At 42.3% G+C, this 19,415-nt stretch overlaps 1 protein-coding gene, 1 long non-coding RNA gene and 1 pseudogene across 2 annotated transcripts in view; 1 reads left to right on the top strand and 2 right to left on the bottom strand.

Moving 5' to 3' along the window:
• LOC125012318 (solute carrier family 12 member 2-like) overlaps window positions 1-3,070 on the bottom strand; it is a 16,005-nt gene extending 12,935 nt beyond the window's left edge. The window contains exons 1-3 of the mRNA XM_047592199.1: window positions 2,273-3,070; window positions 594-716; window positions 236-311 (exon numbers count right to left, since the gene is read on the bottom strand). Coding sequence (XP_047448155.1) covers window positions 236-311; window positions 594-716; window positions 2,273-2,722 — 649 coding nt within the window. The 5' untranslated portion in view covers window positions 2,723-3,070. The remainder of the gene's footprint in view (window positions 1-235; window positions 312-593; window positions 717-2,272) is intronic.
• On the top strand, window positions 620-19,415 carry LOC125012320. The gene is made up of 3 exons (XR_007113270.1): window positions 620-756; window positions 1,223-1,346; window positions 19,308-19,415. It is a non-coding gene; the product is annotated as an uncharacterized LOC125012320 (long non-coding RNA).
• Window positions 6,209-8,079, bottom strand: LOC125012319 (annotated as a pseudogene).

Below are 19,415 nucleotides of genomic sequence, written 5' to 3'. Positions count from 1 at the left end.
TCTATGAGGTTGCACAGGTTTCCCCAAATACATCAAGAAATTGGTTATGAACAGAGTTGAGATAAAAAAAAATGCTCATATGGTGATCTTAGATCTTTTTAGTGACAGAATTCAGCTCAGAAGCCAACACAAACGCCCCTCCCCCTTCACAAAATTATTTGTAGTAGAAACTTGGCTGGTCTGAGGGTGGGGACAGGTGAGGTGGCACACCTGTCATAAAACCTGATTTACCTACCGATTCCAGCCTGTCCAACAATCCAGGACATTCTGATGAAGAGCATCACACCCCAGATATTCAGCATGCAGCGCACCTGCAACACACACACAGTTGATATGGGAGGTGGAAATGGACACTGACCTCCAACTTTGATACCAATCCATGTTGCAGTTAGTTTGTATGTAGGTGCTCCCCAACTCCTGTATCAAAAAGATTTGTTAGAACATGGGTTAAACTTTTAGAAATAAAAAACTTTCACAGTTCCTTGTACAGTTGTCATGAATGGAAGAAATTGGCTTTGGAGCAGGTGAGTTAAATATGGACCATGCTCCAAATTCCAGCACCATTATCTTTCCTCCATCTAGGTGACACTAACCAGGACTCCTTTGATCCAACCAAACTTGACCATTCCTCCTTTCGCCTCCTTCGCTGCCAAGGCCGCCGCCTCCTCCGCTGCTGACGGCTCCTCTCCATTGGTCAGACCATCCTCAAAGGGCTCCTGGCAGCCAGGATGGAAAAGAAAACAAAAGAGAAACCAGGTAACCAGAACTGGAATCGATCAACTCACTGAAACTTTAGAAGTTTCAGGCATTTAAATAATTCCTATCACTTTGGGAAAGTGTTGAAATAGACAAAAGTAAACTAAAATTCTATTAAGACAAAAAAATAAAGTTTTTTTTTTTTCCATTTAAAGTGGAAATCAAACGACCACATGACCTTTTCCTGGCTGTTATGTACATTTCATTTATCATTAGATATATTTCTTTATCAAAGGCAAGTTCCCTTATACTCTATTTTTTGTGTGTGAGAATCTGCTGCCTTGTATCTTGTATCTCTGTTTTAAACCTTAAACTCTCATAATGCATGCCTGAGAGTTGGCTAGTTTTACTTTTTTAATAACTTGACATAAACAATCCCTCCTGTATATTTTATTCTGCTAATGTTTTTTCCCATTAATTTGGCTCTGTGTGTCTTTCTAACTTGTCTTCTCTATTTGGTGAACAGATTCAGGCAAATGAGGAGCTGAGGCACCCAGCCATTAAACACAAACAACCTTCATGATAATAATCCAGCATTCAGCCACTGGAGGAGCCTCCAGAAAGCCGCCATCACACGTGTGGACAAATAGGTGAGTGATGATCTATAATGCATTCATCATTTAACTGTCAGTATCTTGAATTTAAATTGTTCGTGGAAAACTGCAGGGAGAACAACTCATTTTTTCCCTAACTCTCTACTCTGACGCAACACCATCCACACACATTAATAGAAGATGAACTACTAAACATTACATTTACATCATGATGTTAACAGGAAAATATTAGTTGATTGCACTTGCAAGTTTCCGAGCACTAACTGATTTGATGTGTGTTTTAGAGCTGCAGTCTTTCTAGTTTTGGTTCCATGAAATCAGGATAAGTGATGTTTTTGGAGTTAAAAGAAAAAAAGGAGGCATCCTGAACAGTTTGATGAAGATGATTCAGTTCAGCTCAGTGATGATGAGACCTTGATAAGAAGGTCCTGCTCTTTGTGTCACCGCAAGGCAAAAAAAATAAATAAAACTTAAACTATGAACAGATTTTTTTTCTGTTTCATTTAAATTTGTTGAAATTAGAGTTGCTGCCACCTAATCTCAAACACCAGCATCTCAATGTCAGAGTGGGAACTGGGGATGCCTGCAGAGTGGTGAGTGGCAACATTGTGTGGGGGAATCTTTTCTGTTTACTCAAAAAAGGAACATTTTGACTTCTGTGGTTTGGACAGGATACATGATAAGTGCTCATGAACCTCTGCAGGTTTAATACTAAGCAATTTATCAAAGTTTTATAATCGCTTTAATCTCGAAGATTTAAATAAATACATGCTCCTATTAAAGTGGTGATATAAGGACATACATCTGAACCTAATACTTCATGGAGAGTTTAAATTACAGGTCTTCGACTCCTTTTAAAATAAAGCTATTGCTTCAGTTTAAATGTGTCATCATTGACACGTGTTGCTTTAGCTGTGACGTCTGGACTTATCCTATGTTATGTGAAAAGTGTTGATTGTTACTTTATCCAGTTCATCGTGTAGCTCCGACAGCGACGGTCTCGTCAGCTTCTCCCCAAAAGACGCAGCAGTCTGCCGATAGAAGTCGATGTTTGGCACGGCGTCTATGGTGTTGTGTCCGAAGGTCCTCATGTAGTAAGTGTTGGAGTGGGAGTCGGAGATGTGCGTGTGTCCCGTTCCACTTGAATGGAGGCTGACAGAGTCGCTCCTCGCGGTGTCCGGCTCGTGGGAGACATCAGGTGGGAGCCCGATGTCCATTGCGCTGCCCAGCGCTCCCGAATCCAGGAAGCCCACCACCCTGAACCGGCCTTTGGACTCCTCGGGCGGCCTGGAACCATCGGCAGGAACTTGGCCCGCGGCTGGCGCAGCGGATGATGCCTCCGTCACAACATCCACCTGGAAGCGGCTCTGAGGGGAACCGGTGCTCTTCAAGGACGGTTTCTGACCCGACATGTCCGCCCGGATGGACGATAAAACCGAGAGTCAGAGATTCGCCGAGTGATGAACGGTTACTGTGAAATGCCAAACGGACAAAAAGATACGGAAACAATCAAAAGTACAAGTTACAAACGGTCATTTTTCTTCCTCTGTAAACTCTGGATGCGCCAGGACGCACGGCAAAGGTATGCGCATAGCGTGCGTAAAGGACACTCTACCGCTGCTGCTCCCTACTGATTTATTTGTCCATCCATCCACGAACTGGCGAGCTTGTCTCTCAGATGTAAGTAAACCGCTCCATTGTCATCTCTCTCTCACTTTGTCTCCTCCTCTCTCCGGACTCTGGAGACAGCCCAGCATGTAGGGAACACTGCACAGAAGAGGAGGAGGGGGAGGAGGTCCATTACGCACCAAAGTCTGGCACGCGTTCTGGCGAGTCGAGAGGACGGAGTAAGGGAGGACACTCTGTCTCAAGGGGAAGACATGGACACCTCGTTCAGGTGACACTAGAATTTGGATACGTTCGTGCTTTTATTAAGTTGGAGCGCATTGAATCAAAGTTTTCAGAAAACAGAACTTTCCAAACCACCGGAAACACATAAAAGAAGTAATTGCTTCTGTCTTCTAGTAGACAACTAGACAATACGTTTTCCTCATCCATTCGTGCCAATACAGTCCTTTAAAATATGCTGACTGCGTTGTTTGAAATGTTTTGCATCCAGTTAAGCCCCACCCCTCAAAACGTCACATTGTTTACAAACCGTGAAGGGGTCTATAGGAAACCTATTGAACTCAAACTTATTGGCAAAATTATACAAAGTCAGCTTGAGGTGGTACAGTTATTAAATAACTATTGTGTTGAGTCAGTTGTCGCCATAGCTCAGAATTTCCCAGTTCAACAAACATATGCGCCATCTGTGCTGTCACTCTTAATACAAGTGAGCCACCTTTAATTCCAAGACCAATACCGAAATCTGAAGTAATAAAGACGATTTTATCACTAAAGGCCTCAAAAGCAAAATACGTCTATGGGTTAAACACACTCACCTTAAAAGAAATTAGCACTTCTGCTGACAACACCTCACTGATTCAGGGAAGATTTCCAGAATCATGGAAACCAGCTGCTGTCATTCCAGTATATAAAGGTGGGGATCCTTTACTTACCTCCACCTGTAGGCCCATCAGCATTTCATCCGCTGTATCAAAGGTATTTGAAAAATTGATTTCCAAGCAAATCACTAATCATCTCAACACTCGCTCATCATTATTACATCCAATACAGTTAGGTACTGAAAAGTTCAAAGCTTCAATGGATGTGGTGGGATGTTTGGGCTGTATTCCTTGACCTCCAGGAATCATTTGTCACTGTCAGTCATTCAATATTACTAAATAAACTGCTAAACTTTGATTTTTCCATAGCATTTCTAAACCTAAACAAATCCTAACTTTCTTTCCATTGTCAGTTGGTTATAAACGACAGTCATAGCTCTTAAGTTCCTTCGACTATCAACTGGTGTTCCACAGGGCTCTGTGTTAAGTCCGATCTTATTCAGCATTACTATGTGTGAGACAAATGACCTCATAATGACAACACAGTGATTCTTGGTCACAGCAGAGACCAGATGATTTTATTTTCAGAGAGAAACTGCAAGTTACTACAGAATAAAATATTTAGTACCACATATGGATTCAAATCTCAGCTTCAGAACATAACCACATAAAACAAGTCAGCAACAAAGTAAAGTTTAGTCTGTCAAATTTCACATCAGGAATGTCTTGTCAATTGAAGCAGCAAAGTTATACTTAATGCTCATAAGCTGGTCTAATGCATATTCTACTGTAATAAAACCAATGGAAACATTAGACAAACAAGCATTCAACACATTAGATAAAAAATAAATAAATAAAACTTCCATCGCTGTCATATTCCAAAAAAGTATAAACTGAGTTGGGAAAACCTTATTATTTTGAAAAACATCTGTTTACAAGATCATGCACGGTTCTGCTTCTCCTTCACTATCTGGTTTTATGAATTTTAATTTGACGACTATAAGAACCTCCAGATTCGTAGCAAAAATAGACTGCACAATCCCCATGAGAAAAACTGCATTCAGCCAGGCTGTCTTCTCATACAGAGCATCACATCATTGGAATTCAGTGCCACAATCTGTCCGAGAGTCTTCATCGTATCACCCCTTTAAAGCTAATGCTCGTTATCACCTAAATATGTGACATCTGTGCCACTGTTATGGCACAGATGTTTTGTCTTTTCTATCAATGATATATGTTATTGTGTATAAGTTTTATTTGCCGTTTTTACTGTTTCTGAACTGCCATAAAACACCTGGCAAAGGGACTGCCGATGTAAAGTAGCCTATTTCCGCTAACTTGGGCGAATTTAGATGCCAAAATGTTGATTAATGTACGTTGTGCATTTTCAAATAAAGAATTGAACTGTATTGAAAATTGGACTCTGGTCACTGGATGGATGTGTGCGTAAAGGACAGGGACCGTGTCTCGCTCCATCCATTCTACACTCGTTTTTCTGCGTGCGCAACCGAGCGTTGAACAAAGACATTTGTCATCGCTGCTGGTGACACACTGAGACATTCACACAGAGGTCAAGAGACGCACGAAGCGAGGCTGCAGCATTAGCATCAGGAACAACAGCTGCTTTCTTCGTCAGCGCTATTGATGCCGACGCCAAACACTGAACACTAAATAAAACCCGAGTTAAACCAATTTAACCGCTTCTTCTTTGTTCAAATGAAAACGTTGAACGTTTTGAGAGCGTTACATAGATTTTTATAACTAAGTCACAAAGTTACAAACATTGAAAAGATCTTAAGAGATGTTGATGGTGACAGACCTGGAGCGTCAGGCTGATGGAGTTCTGATGAGGCACCTGTTCATAAACACTGACACTCTGTGGTTAAAATGTGAACTGCGGGTTAGGAAACAAATGGACTTCGGGCTGGAGATTCAACTTTGTCCAAACACCGGTACGAACACTGGAGTTAGGCCAGAAACTGTGTGACAGGAAGGAGGCAAAAAGCAAACACCTCTACAAAACCACAACTACAGTGCTGCTTAAAAGTATTTCCACAAACAACACCTTGATTAGATCTGGACCGTGAGTTTATAAAAATACCACAAAGCTCACATAATGTGGAGCAACACTGGGTTTTGGGATTGAATCTGGAAACAAAATACTAATGATTCCCACTTGAGGAGGTGAACATGATTGAATGTCTCAACATTTTATTTAACCTGTACACCATCAAATTCTATTGTTGGACACATTATAGCATCTATAATTATAAGTGTACTACACGTAAATTTAGTGACACAAATGACAAAATAGTGTGGCGGTGCTGTTTGTTTTCTGTAGTACCACCATATACTCGCTAGATGGCAGCAAAGGACCACGTATGAAATTAAGCTGGAGAGATTTGAGGAAAAAGGCATAGTTAGTTTTAGTTGTGTTTTATTTCAGTTTTCCCTCGCATTTACAATCCTTTTTTTTTTTTTTTTTAAACAACACATGAAAATGAGCAACAAGCAAATATTGTCCAAAAACACATTTGGACAGTTGTATTTCTAGTATTTAATGCTGGGTCTTTTAGAGACATTATCACAAAAACGCCACACACTCTGTTTATGACCTAATTACAAGACGTTAATTACATGAGAAGAAGTGACTGGACACACTGAGCATGTTTGTTAGAAGCCAAGAGAGCATCATTCAGACTACAGTATGATCAGAGTATTTACTGAACAACACGACACTATATTCTGTTATAATCCATTAAACATGAACATCACAGAGAAATCTCACTTTATGATTTTGATAACAGAGGTTTTGGCAGCACCAGCTTTTGCAATATTAAAATATGGGAAGAGTTTCTCAGTGAAAGTGTCTCTGTGAGTGTAGATGTGAGTCATGTCTTCAGAGTTGTAGAAGGACACCTCCCCCCTGTCATAGTCCAACTGGACTCTGATCCTCTGGAGACTCGTCTTCACTATCACTGTCTGACCAGCACCATTAGTGTACTTTCCATCACGATGCAACAAACACCAGACTCCATATTGTGGTGAAACTAGTACCTTTTCATTCCTGTCAACTGACTCTTTAGCTAAACCAACATTCCAGTCAGGATGATCTCCCACCTCCACGTCCCAGCTGTGTTTCCCTGAGCTGAAGGCCTCAGAGCCTAGAACACTGTTATACTTAGTCAGTCTCTCTGGATTGTCAGGAAGCTGCTGCTTTGTGTCTCCACATCTCACACTGGTCAGATCATCAGACAGATAGAGACTGATGTTTGCAGTGTTTGGGTCCAGAAGGACAGGACTGAAGTGGACCTTCTCCTCCATCTTCTCCCAGACTCTGAAGGCCAGGTTGCCCAGGTGTTTGGCCACATCTATCAGGGCTCCTGAGACCAGCTGTGGATCTGACAGTGAGCACTGGGCTCTGGCTCTGGTCTGAGTGGCTTTATAACTGCTGAGGAATGGCACCTGGTGTTTCTGCAGCTCTTCTTCAACAGCAGAGATACTGTCTGACAGAGAGGAGATCTGCTCCTGAATCCTCTTCATCTCTCTGCTCACAGTCTTCCCTTCTGCTCCTCTTCCTCCCTCAGAGCTGCCAGTCTGGACTCCTCTTCCTCTTTCAGGAACTGGTGGAGCTTGTTGAACTCTGCTCTGATCTGCCTCTCTGTGGACAGCAGCTGCTTCTTGGAGTGTTCAATCACCTCATTGTATGTTTCCTCCACTTGTTTGTATTTATTCCTCTTGTCCTCCAGAGACTTTAAGTCAGATTTCAGCTGCTCCTTCAGGTCACTGACTGCTTGTTCTATAGGGACCGCTTTGTGATTGGGATGGAGAGAAGAGTCACAGACAGAACACACAACTCTCTGCTCATCCACACAGAACAGTTTAGGCTCTTCTTCTTTGTGTTTACTACAAACCTCCATTAATGACTTCTCTTTTCCCTTTTCTGTCTCAGATGATCCAGATTTCTGTCTTCCAGCAAAAGAGTCAGACAGTTCCTTCAGTGTAAAGTTCACCAAAGGATGATCTTTTGAGGATTTTCTTTTGCAAATAGGACAGTTTTTGTTTTTAGCTTGTTCCCAGAATTTCTGCAGGCAGCTTGAACAGAAGTTGTGGTTGCAGCTCAGAGACACAGGATCTCTGAAAGTCTCTGAACACACATGGCAGCTCAGATAACTTTCAAGAAGAGCAACTTTCTCAGCCATTTGTAACTGAAGTAGTTTCAACAGCAGGACTCACCAATGTACAGTCTTTTCACTTTTCCTCTTAAAGTCAAATACATTGTTTTCCAGCAGAGATCGTACACCCTGTAATGGCGCCTGTGCTCAGTCTCAATATACTTTCAATTTCTATTATTAGATTTATTTCCTGTCAGTAAAGCTGTTGCAGCAGGCGGTGACATGGTGTCTTCTCATTTCCTGTTTCCTTGTTTAATCGTGTGTCTTAAAATCTGACTCTCTTTTGATTCTCGTCTTCTAAACCTTCAGTTCCAGCTGCAGTATGGGGCACTTTCTCTCATTTTAACCAGAATCTCTGAGTGTGTAAAAGTTAACTTTAAATGTCAAATAATGTGAGTTTAGCTTGTACTATAAGATATTTACTGATATATTTAAGATTTTTTTAACATATTTGCAAGTTCCCAAAACCTTAAATTTTCAACATTTAGAGAAAAAAAACAAAAAAACAATCATATTGACTGTTAAACATTAATAGTTTCACAGAAATTAAACTTCTGCGAGTCAGTGTAGCTGGTAGAAACTGACACTTTAAAAGCAATGAGCATTTGCACCAAAGTGCTTCACAGACAACATGTCCTATAAAACATGTGAAATACGGATCAACATCATCTTATTAAAAAAAATAAAGTTATTAACACCTCGGGTCATCGGATGAAATAATAAATCAAATGCTATTAAAAGCCAAGGAGTAAAAATGGGTGTTAAGGTGCTTTTTACAAGCCTCAACAGAGTCAGAGCTTCTAATAGCTTCTGGTTCCAGAACTGAGGAGCTGCAACAGAAAAGGTTTGGTACCCTGCTAGCCAACATACCATGGTTGGAGGATATGAGGGTTCTGATGTTGGTGTAAGGTGAGAAGCTCAGAGATATATGAAGGGGCGAGATCATTGAGGGATTTATAAATCAAGAATTTTAATGCATAACCTGAAATGAACGGAGAGACAGTTTAATGTTGCAAGAATGGGAGTGATGTGGTCTCGCTTCTTTGATTGTGTTAAGAACGGGTGGTAGCGTTTTGGACTCGTTGGAGATGGTGGTCTGGGTAATACCCGAGTAGCAGGAGTTGTAGTACTTCAGCCTGAATCATATGAATAACTAGGTCAGAGGTTGATAGGAAATGCCTGATTTTTGAAGTGGTTCTGAAGTGAATTTACATGCCTCTTAAAACTTAAATTACTGTTGGATAAAATACCCAGGTTATTCACATATAGTATCATATAGGAGGAGAGGTGGTTGAGGTTCTGGCTGGTAGAAGTGGTATGAGGTGGAGGGCCAAAGAGTAAGACTTCTGTCTTGTCCTCATCTGCTGAAGGAAGTTCTGAGCCAACCAGTCTTTGATTTCTTACAACCGTTTTTTATTCGGATGATGTCAGTCTGACTCTGAGAAGTGAGGGAGAGGTAGATCTATGTGTCATCGGCGTAGGAATGGAAGGAGATGTTGTGTCTTTGGAGAAATTTTCTCCATAGAAGCGTGTACAGACCGAAGAAAAGTGGACCTAAACTGAACCCTGAGGAACCCCACATGTAATAATTGCAAGTGTGGAGGAGGAGCTACCAATGGAAACAGTAAATTCTCCGTAGTTAATCGAGGACAGGACCGGAGATGCCAACCCAATGTGACAGGCGATGGAGGAGAATTTTGTGATTGACAGTGTCGAAGGCTGTGCTGACGTCTAAAAGAATTAAGGTGGAGCATTTGCCGTCATCCGCAGCGTACAGATCATTAGTCAGCCTTAAAAGAGCTGTCTCTGTGCTGTGGTGTTCACGGAGCCCTGACTGGAAATTTTCAAACATATTGTTTTGGTTTAAGAAGGACAGAATCTGATTTAAAACATTGTTGTTGTCTACTGCGGCGGCAGCAACCTGAGCAGGGAGGTCCAGACAGCCCTCTCCCTGGCCATTTCCACTAGCTCCTCCTAAGGAATCCCCAGGCGCTCCGGACCAGACGAGCCATAAGCCCTACATGTCCTGAGTTGACCCTGAGGCCTCCATCCATTGGGACCTGTCAGGAACACCTCTAAAGGGAGGCGTCCAGAAGGCATCCTCACCAGATACCCAAACCACCTCAACTGATTCCTCTCCATGTGGAGGAGCAGCGGTTCAACTCTGAGCTCCTCCCACATAATCGAGTTCATTACCCTATCTCTAAGGCTGAGGCCTGGCCACCCTGCGAAGGAAACTCATCTCGACCGCTTGTATAAACAATCTTGTTTCAATCATTACCCAAAGTTCATGACCATACAAACCATACAAACCATACAAACCTCCCAACCCGGTGAGGGTTGGGAGGTTGTCTTCACCACGACAAAGGACAAGGGGCCATCCACCCCATACTCCCGGAGTACCCCCCAGAGGATGCCTCTAGGGACACTGTCGTAGGCCTTCTCCAAATCCACAAAACACATGTGGACTGGTCAAACTCCCATCTCCTCTCCAGCACCCTAGTGAGGGTAAAGAGATGGTCCATGATTTCACAGCCAGGACAAAAACCACATTGTTCCTCCTCAATCTGAGGTTCAACTATCAATCGAACCCTCTCTTCCAGGTGTCACAGATTTGGTATGGACAAATTAAAAGTCCGTTAAGAAAGTGAAAGGAGAAATGGATAGGATGGATAAAGGGAAACAAAAAAGGGTTAATCAGAAAAAATTAAAATACAACATTAATACATATATATATATATATATATATATATATATATATATATATATATATATTAAAAAAATGAATTGAACACTCCTCTTACAACTTAAAGGCAGCATTTATTGTCCTGAATTAAACCCATTTTAAACAATTTTGATGATGTAAAAAACACATCTGTGTACGATCTTATAGTGATGAACTTACTCCTTGCATCCTAGCCCAGCCTATATGTGAGATTATTTCCTGCCAGACATCTTCACTAATCTCACCACCGAGATATTTTGGCTATATTAGTCTTAATCTTTCACACATTTTTGTTTGAATATTTGACATTTTTCTATATAATAGCAAGGCAGAGTATGACGACAGTTGAGAGATTCTTGAACCTTATTTTCTCCTTCCTTTGCGCAGTGTAACCCAAAAGTAGACCTCATACTACTCCTTAACTGTAAATACTTCCAGAAATCCCCTTTATCTGTTAAATTATACTGTTCCTTGAGGTCCTGAAATGAGATAAATGACTGGTCATTGACAACACGTGCCCCAAAAACAACAAACCATGTGCCCCAAAAACATGTCTTTTTTTCCTATATATATTGTATATATATATATATATATATATCCTCTATATTCCATATAGAGAAATAACCCTGCTTGTTCTGTCACATCCCCAAGATCTGCCAGAGTGTTGTAGGATTAGGTTTTCTACTTCAGTCTGTGTGTCTTTTTTATTCTATGATAATAATTCCACAATATTAAACGGGAAAGCAAGTTCCTTCTCAATTTTCACCCAACTAGGGCTCGACCCATAATCTGTCCAGTGATGTGTTAGCTTGTTCATTTCAAATGCTGTGCTATATAGTTCCATATTGGGAAGAGCCAGTCCCCCAATATCTCTTGAGGAGAGAGTTTCCTCAAAGCAATTCTGGGCTTCAATATGTTGTTTGAAGATCCCGTCAGAAATGGTTACTGGTATCATCACATTGATGTAATTAAATTGTGGAGCGACTGCCATCTTTATAATATTGATATTCCCCCACAGAGTGAGGTTTATTAGTTTCCATTTGTCTAGATGTGTCTTATTTTTTTTAATTAAGGGAGCTGTGTTAATAGAGATGATATTTTCTAGATCGGAGCATAATCTAATCCCTAGCTATTTTGTTCCAGATGGGATAATCTTAAATTGGAATGTAGAGATTACAGATTGACTACACCCTCTCGATGCTGGCATACCTTAAGATTTTTGCCAATTCATCCAGTTGCTCCAGCTGCAGCACGCTTAGCCATCTGGTACCGGACAGCAGCTTCTGGGGACCCACAGACCAACCATGCCCTGTAAGCCTCCTTCTTCCACTTGACAGCTCCCCTCACCTGTGGTGTCCACCAGCGTGTTCGAGTGTTACCGCCATGACCAGCACCAGCGACCTTGCAGCCACAACTGAAAAACAGCCGCCTCAACAATGGTGGAGTGGAACATGGCCCATTCAGACTCCATGTCCCCCACTGTCGCCGGGATGCAGTTGAAGCTCTGTTGGAGGTAGGAGTTAAAGACCATCTTGACAGGTTCTTCTGTCAAGATGGTCAAGATGCTGGCCTTCCCAGCAGACCATCACTTTTTTTTCTGGGCCTACCAGGTCTGCCATCTGATCCAACTTACCACCAGGTGGTGATCAGTTGACAGCTCTGCTCCTCTCTTCTTCTCTTCAGCCGAGTGTCCAGAACATACAGTCACAGGTCAGATGATACGACTACAAAGTAAATCATCAACCTGCGACCTACTAGGCTGTCATAGTGCCAAGAGCACAGATGAGCAACCTTATGTTCGAACACATGGTGTTAATTACGGACAAACTGTGACTTGCACAGAAGAACAATAACTGAACACAACTTGGGTTAAGATCAAGCAGGCCAATCACGCCTGTCCAGGACATGCTGTCATTGCCCACGTGAGTGCTGAAGTCCCCTAGAAGGTACAATGGTGTCCTCAGTCAGGACACAGTCCAGCGTCAGACCAGGGCCTCCGAAAAGGGTGGGTACTCTGAACGGCAGTTTGGCGCATAAGTGCAAACAACAGTCAGGACCCGGTCCCCAACCTGAAGGCATAGTAAGCAACCCCTTGATTCATCCAGGAGACATCTAACATACAGGCTTGGGGCGAGCAAAAATCCCACCCTGGCCCTCCACCTCTCAGCCAGAGCAACACCAGCAAAGAAGTGGGTTTTCATCATTCAGGCACTTCAGTAACATTTTTCATCTGACCGTTCGCCTCAGACCAGTCTGCCTTGGGGTACCCTACCAGGGGCAAAATTCCCTGGACAGTATAGCCCCTAGGGTCATTGGAGCACTCAAACTCCTCCACCATGATAAGGTAACAGTTCGAGGAGGAGTTGATTAAAAACTCTTTTTTTTCTAACACATTGGATAAAAAAAGAAAGCTTAGAAACTGGCCTAAAATTGTTTAGAATATTTGGGTCAAGACCAGGCTTCTTGAGGAGTGGCTGGACTATGACATGCTTGATAACTCGCATGTGACCTGAATGCATAAACACGTGAACTTCACAAAATCTGACCAGTGACACCTCTTTAACACAACATTTAGAGAGGAAAACAGGAATAAAAACAAATATTTCAGCATAAGAGAAAAGTTTGTTTCAAAGTAGAACTTTATTATCTAAAATAAGAACAGATCAGTGAATCTATTTATATATAATTCATGTTTACAGAATCACAGTGATTCTAGTCTCTGTGAAAGTCTACAAACTTGAGAGTAAATGAACCACCATCATCATCATCATCATCATGTTTTCGCACATAGTTCCATCAACACACATAATTAAATTAAACATGTTTTGTTGCCCTCTCACACTAGGAACAGCTATTTTAAAGAAGATGATTGAAAACTTTCTGCATAAATACCTTAAACCACTTCAGCATTTTACAAAAACTCTACCATTTTGAGGGATTTTAACCCTTTAAATGATGATTTAATTATTCAAAGTCACTGTTGTTAGGAAAAAAAAATGTAATTTTCCATCAAACTAATGTTGAGTAACAATCAGTGTTGTGTATGACCAAAATTGCCTAAAATGTTGACTTGATTGCATTTTACTTGTAACCTCCATGGACAAAAGTGTCCCGTTGACTTCCATTACTGTTTTCTAATGAACCAAAAGTGTTTCCTCTGGATTAGATATACAAAAACCACCTGGTAGCCGTGATATCATGCACAGAGAAGCCACTGAACTCATTTAGCAACCCCTTGATTAGAACTGGACCAAGTGTTGATAGAAATTGCACAACTCAGCAAAGAGTGTGGCACAACTAGCAGAGCTCTGTTAGTGGAAAACTGTCACTTTTTTTCTGTAGCAGCACCATACATCCACTAGATGGAAGCAAAGGGCCATGAATGAAATTCAGTCATGGGAATGAATATTTCAAACCACCTTCCATTAGCATCATCTTTTAGTGGAAACTATCATTGTTGTGTGATGATGACTTTACAGGGAAATGAACCTCGAATGATTGTCACAGAAAAAACAAACATCTCTGAACATCACAGAGAAATCTCACTTTCTGATTTTGATATCCGAGATTTTGGCAGCACCAGCTTTTCCAACACTGAAATATGGGAAGAGTTTCTCAGTGAAAGTGTCTCTGTGAGTGTAGATGAGAGTCATGCCTTCAGAGTTGTAGAAGGACACCTCCCCCCTGTCATAGTCCAGCTGGACTCTGATCCTCTGGAGACTCTTCTTCACTGTCAAAGTCTGACCAACAACATTAACATATGTTCCATCACGATGTTTTAAACACAAGACTCCATATTTTGGCAAAGGAGGACACTCTCCCTTCCTGTCAACTGACTCTTTAGCTAAACCAACATTCCAAGTAGGATGATCTCCCACCTCCACCTCCCAGCTGTGTTTCCCTGAGCTGAAGCCCTCAGAGCCCAGAACAATGGCATACTTAGTGTTTCTCTCTGAATTGTGAGGAAGCTGGTGCTTTGTTTCTCCATTCTTCACACTGGTCAAATGTCCAGACAGATGGAGCCAGGGATTTGCAGTGTTTGGGTCCAGAATGACAGGACTGAAGTGGACCTTCTCCTCCATCTTCTCCCAGACTCTGAAGGCCAGGTTGCCCAGGTGTTTGGCCAACATCTATCAGGGCTCCTGAGACCAGCTGTGGATCTGACAGTGAGCACTGGGCTCTGGCTCTGGTCTGAGTGGCTTTATAACTGCTGAGGAATGGCACCTGGTGTTTCTGCAGGGTTCTTTTTCAACAGCAGAGATACTGCCTGACAGAGAGGAGATCTGCTCCTGAATCCTCTTCATCTCTCTGCTCACAGTCTTCCCCTTCTGCTCCTCTTCCTCCCTCAGAGCTGCCAGTCTGGACTCCTCTTCCTCTTTCAGGAAACTGGTGGAGCTTGTTGAACTCTGCTCTCATCTGCCTCTTTGTGGACAGCAGCTGCTTCTTGGAGTGTCGAATCACCTCATTGTATGTTTCCTCCACTTGTTTGTATTTATTCCTCTTGTCCTCCAGAGACTTTAAGTCAGATTTCAGCTGCTCCTTCATGTCACTGACTGCTTGTTCTATAGGAACCACTTTGTGATTGTGGTGGAGAGAAAACTCACAGACAGGACAAACAACTCTCTGCTCATTCTCACAGAACAGTTTAGGCTCTTCTTTGTGTTTACTACAAACCACCATTAATGACTTCTCTTTTCCCTTTTCTGTCTCAGATGATCCAGATTTCTGTCTTCCAGCAAAGGAGTCAGACAGTTCCTTCAGTGTAAAGTTCACTACAGGACGATCTTTTGAGGATATTCTTTTACAAATAGGGCAGTTTTTGTTTTTAGCTTGATCCCAGAATTTCAGCAGGCAGCTTGAACAGAAGTTGTGGTTGCAGCTCAGAGACACAGGATCTCTGAAAGTCTCTGAACACACATGGCAGCTCAGATAACTTTCAAGAAGAGCTCTCTCATCCATTTGTAACCGAAGTAGTGTCAATAGCAGGACTCACCAATAAACAGTCTCTTCACTTTTCTTCTTAAAATCGTCCAGATACGTGTTTTCCAGCAGAGATCTCCTATCCTGTAATGGCATCTGAGTGCTGTTCAGCCATGTAAGAATCTCCTTTCATTTTCTTTTATATCACGCGCAGAGGAACGTTTCCAGTCATCTTAAAGCTCACCATAAACCTGTTTCACCACATTGGTTCTCTATGAGTTATAACCGGAAACATTTTCTGCCGACATGTCAGACTCAATTAAAGCAACAAAACCCTTGATTATACCTCATTCTTGACATGTCACCTTACCGTGGTGGTGGAGTTTGACGCCAGGGGCTATGCTGTCATGGGCATTTTGTCCCTGGTAGGGTCCTCAAGGCAGATTGGTCCTAGGCAAAGTGCCAGGCAAAGAAAGATTCAGAAGACTCTGAATGCCAAAACACAGCAAGAATCCGTGGACCCTGAACTGGAGACATGGCCTCGCATCCCTGTGGGCTCACCACCTGCAGGAGGAGCATGAAGGGTCCATTGCAGTGTGGATCGGGCAGTAGACCAAGGCGAGAGCCTTCACGGTCTGATCCTCAGTTATGGAAGCTGGTTCTTGGAACTTGGAATGTCAGCTCTCTGATCAGGAAGGAGTTGGAGCTTGTGGAAGAGGTTGGGTGCTATCAACTAGATACTAGGTAAGTCCTAGAGAGAGACTGGACCATCTTCTTTGCTGGAATTGCTCTGGGTGAGAGGCGGAGGGCCAGGGTGGGAAAAATCTGGGCTGAATTCAAATGCGAGAATATTAACATCCCCATAAAATTGTTAAGAAGCTGGACAAGTCCATTTGAAGGACCTGTACAAAAATTGGAAAGCTGCAAACACTATTGTGTTTTCATGGATCTAGAGCAACCAACAACTTAGTGATCTTGGCTTCTTTCAAAGAACATCTGATAAAACTAAATGCAAAACCAGCTAGAAGTTCCTCTGATCTTCCGTTCCCAGGTCAGTCTCAGGTAAAACATGAGGAGATTCTAGTGATTTCTGCAAAACACAGACCAGCGGAGCAGGGGTTCCTTAAATATAGGTAAGGATTAGCATTCTAAGACTCATCTTAGAACAACCGAAGTACAACCTGAGAGCTACTAGACGAGGGTTTGATTTCCTGTCCTCGGCTGTCATCAGCTTGTGTGTCTCCAGCTACTCAGTTTGTTCCCTTATTATTCATTTTATTTGCTTTTATGCCTTGGTTAGTTTTTCTTGCTGGACAAGTGATTTTGGCGCACACACAGGAAATGTTCCATTTGTTAATTTAGCTTCCGACTCCAGATGTATAAATTGTCACATCCAGCTTATGGGTCCATGTTAACTCTGTCTCTGTTTTGCATACATATAAATAAAACCAGGATTTTTTCAGATTAATGATAAATCTAAGTTTGAATTTACTTTATTTTTCCCATTTCTCAAATTTTCAGAACGGACATTAAATTAATATTTTATTAATGCTAAAATTTTGACCATTTAATATTCTTGAACCATCTATTTTTCTACTTCTACTTTTTTTTCTTCTCTTACATATTAAAAGGGTTCATTGCATGAAAGAATAATGTCAAAAACTGAGGGAGCTTCAGACGCCAATTGCAGAATCCACCACCATTCAACTCCAACACTCTCCTTATATAGACAAAAAGACTCTGACAGCTAACAGCTTAGACTAACTTTGGAGGACAATATACTACACTGGTGCACTGTAATAATCTAGTTAGTTTTCATGTACTTTCTGACCGTTAGTGTTATTTTCACCAACACTCACCCCTCAGGTAGACTTGAACTCAAGATTGGCCCGCAGCAACTGACTCATGCACAGCTTTTTCCCCATGGCTGTGAAATGGCTGCTGAAGAAACATAAAATACCCAGGTCCTTCACATACAGTATGGTGTGATATAGGAGGAGAGGTGGTCGAGGCGATAGCAGCGGTATGATGTGGAGCGCCACAGAGTAAGACTTATGTCTTGTCTCTATCTGCTGAAGGAAGTTCTGAACTTTTTATTCGGATGATGTCAGTCTGACTTTGAGAATTGAGGGGGAGGTAGATCTGTGTGTCATCAGCGTAGCAATGGAAGGAGTTGTTGTATCTTTGGATAATTTCCCAGCGGGAACACATAAAGACTGAAGAGAAGTGGACCTAAACTGAACCCCAAGGAACCCCACATGTAATATTTGCATGTGTGGAGGAGGAGCTACCAATGGAAACAGTGAATTGTCTGTTTAATGTGTAGAAGTGGAACTGATCAAGAGCAGGACACGGCCAGGATAACGTATGACTACGGTTGAGAATATTCTAGGTTCGACTCCTGGCTGGCTCGCCACTTAACTTAATCTTGAATTTCCCCAGGGAATGAATAAAGTATATTTCTATTCTCTTCTACGACCAGAGATGCCAACACAGTGTGACAGGCAATGGTTGTTTGTGGTGTCGAAGGCTGCGCTGTGGTCTAAAAGAATTTAGATGGAGCATTTTCTGTCATCCGCTCCACAGAGTAGGTCATTAGTCACCCTTAAGAGCTGTCTCTGTGCTGAGGTATTCACTGAACCCTGAAAATCACAAATTATCCCACACTCAATCTCACCGAGCTGCTCAGAGCAGTCACACGCCTGCCACGGACAATAACAAAGGACCCCACTCACCCTCTCCACCCATACTTCCCACTGCTGCTATCTGGTCACAGGTAAAGGACTCTGAGATGGCGATGGGCTCGCTTCAACAAAAACTTTGTCTCGTCTGCCATCTCCACACTCAACAACCTCCCCCAATAGCCCTGTGTGGACCCAGCCCTCCTGAGTGTGTCCCAAGTGTCTGGCTGTCTGGTGTGTATATATGTTGCTTAGTGCGTGGTTGCATTTTGTCTCAGTGTTGGTGATGTTTCTGTTTTTGATTGTGTATTCATGTGGCTCAGTGTTTATATGTTACTTTATATATTGCTCGTGACAGAGTGTGAAAATGAATTTCCCTTATCAGACAATAAAGGCTCTCTATCTGACTGTAATTTTTCAAAAGTATTGTTTTGTTTTAAAAAGGACAGAGTCAGATCAATCTTATCTTTTCTAATACCTTGGATAAAAAAGAAAGCTCAGAAATCGGCCTAAAATTGCTTGGAATATTTGGGTCAAGACCAGGGGCCACATGTAACAAAGTTGCGTGCGCCCACGTCAACGTCAGCATTCAGATGTATCAAAAGTGAATTGACCATGGAAATGGGCGGTGAACTCTGCCAAAATCATGGCTGGCGTACGCTGGTTTCCACAGCTGTTGTTCCTTTGGCAACATGAAGAGGCGACACTGAGGAACTGTCAATAATGTGAGTAACGGAGGATGTGCACATCAGAGACACATTAATGCACAATTAACACACACGTGTTTGTAACCATGGATGGATATAAAAGCATGTGCAAAGTGATGAAGAAAATGGTATTAACAATGGCAGCCTTGGCTTTGTTAGAAGATCTCACAAATGGTAATATTAGGTGTGAGAGAGTTTAGAGAACCTATTCGCAAATAACGACAACTGGCTCATGAGTTGTTTTCATTTACTGAGGCCAGAATTACTGGAGCTGTGGGTAGAGCTGCAACCGGCCATAGAGCACAACACAGCGCGGAGTCAGGGGTTGTCCTGCCCACACAGGTGCTGACTGCTCTGGGGTTCCCGACAACAGGGACTTTCCAGCGGGAACTGGACGACCGGTCAGGAGTGTGTCGGTCAATCCTGACCCGAGCCATGCCAGCTGTGTGG

This window comes from Mugil cephalus, chromosome 8 (assembly GCF_022458985.1).
Source record: "Mugil cephalus isolate CIBA_MC_2020 chromosome 8, CIBA_Mcephalus_1.1, whole genome shotgun sequence".
In the NCBI taxonomy this organism is placed as follows: Eukaryota; Metazoa; Chordata; class Actinopteri; order Mugiliformes; family Mugilidae; genus Mugil; species Mugil cephalus.
This window is presented reverse-complemented; position numbering and strand designations above follow the sequence as displayed.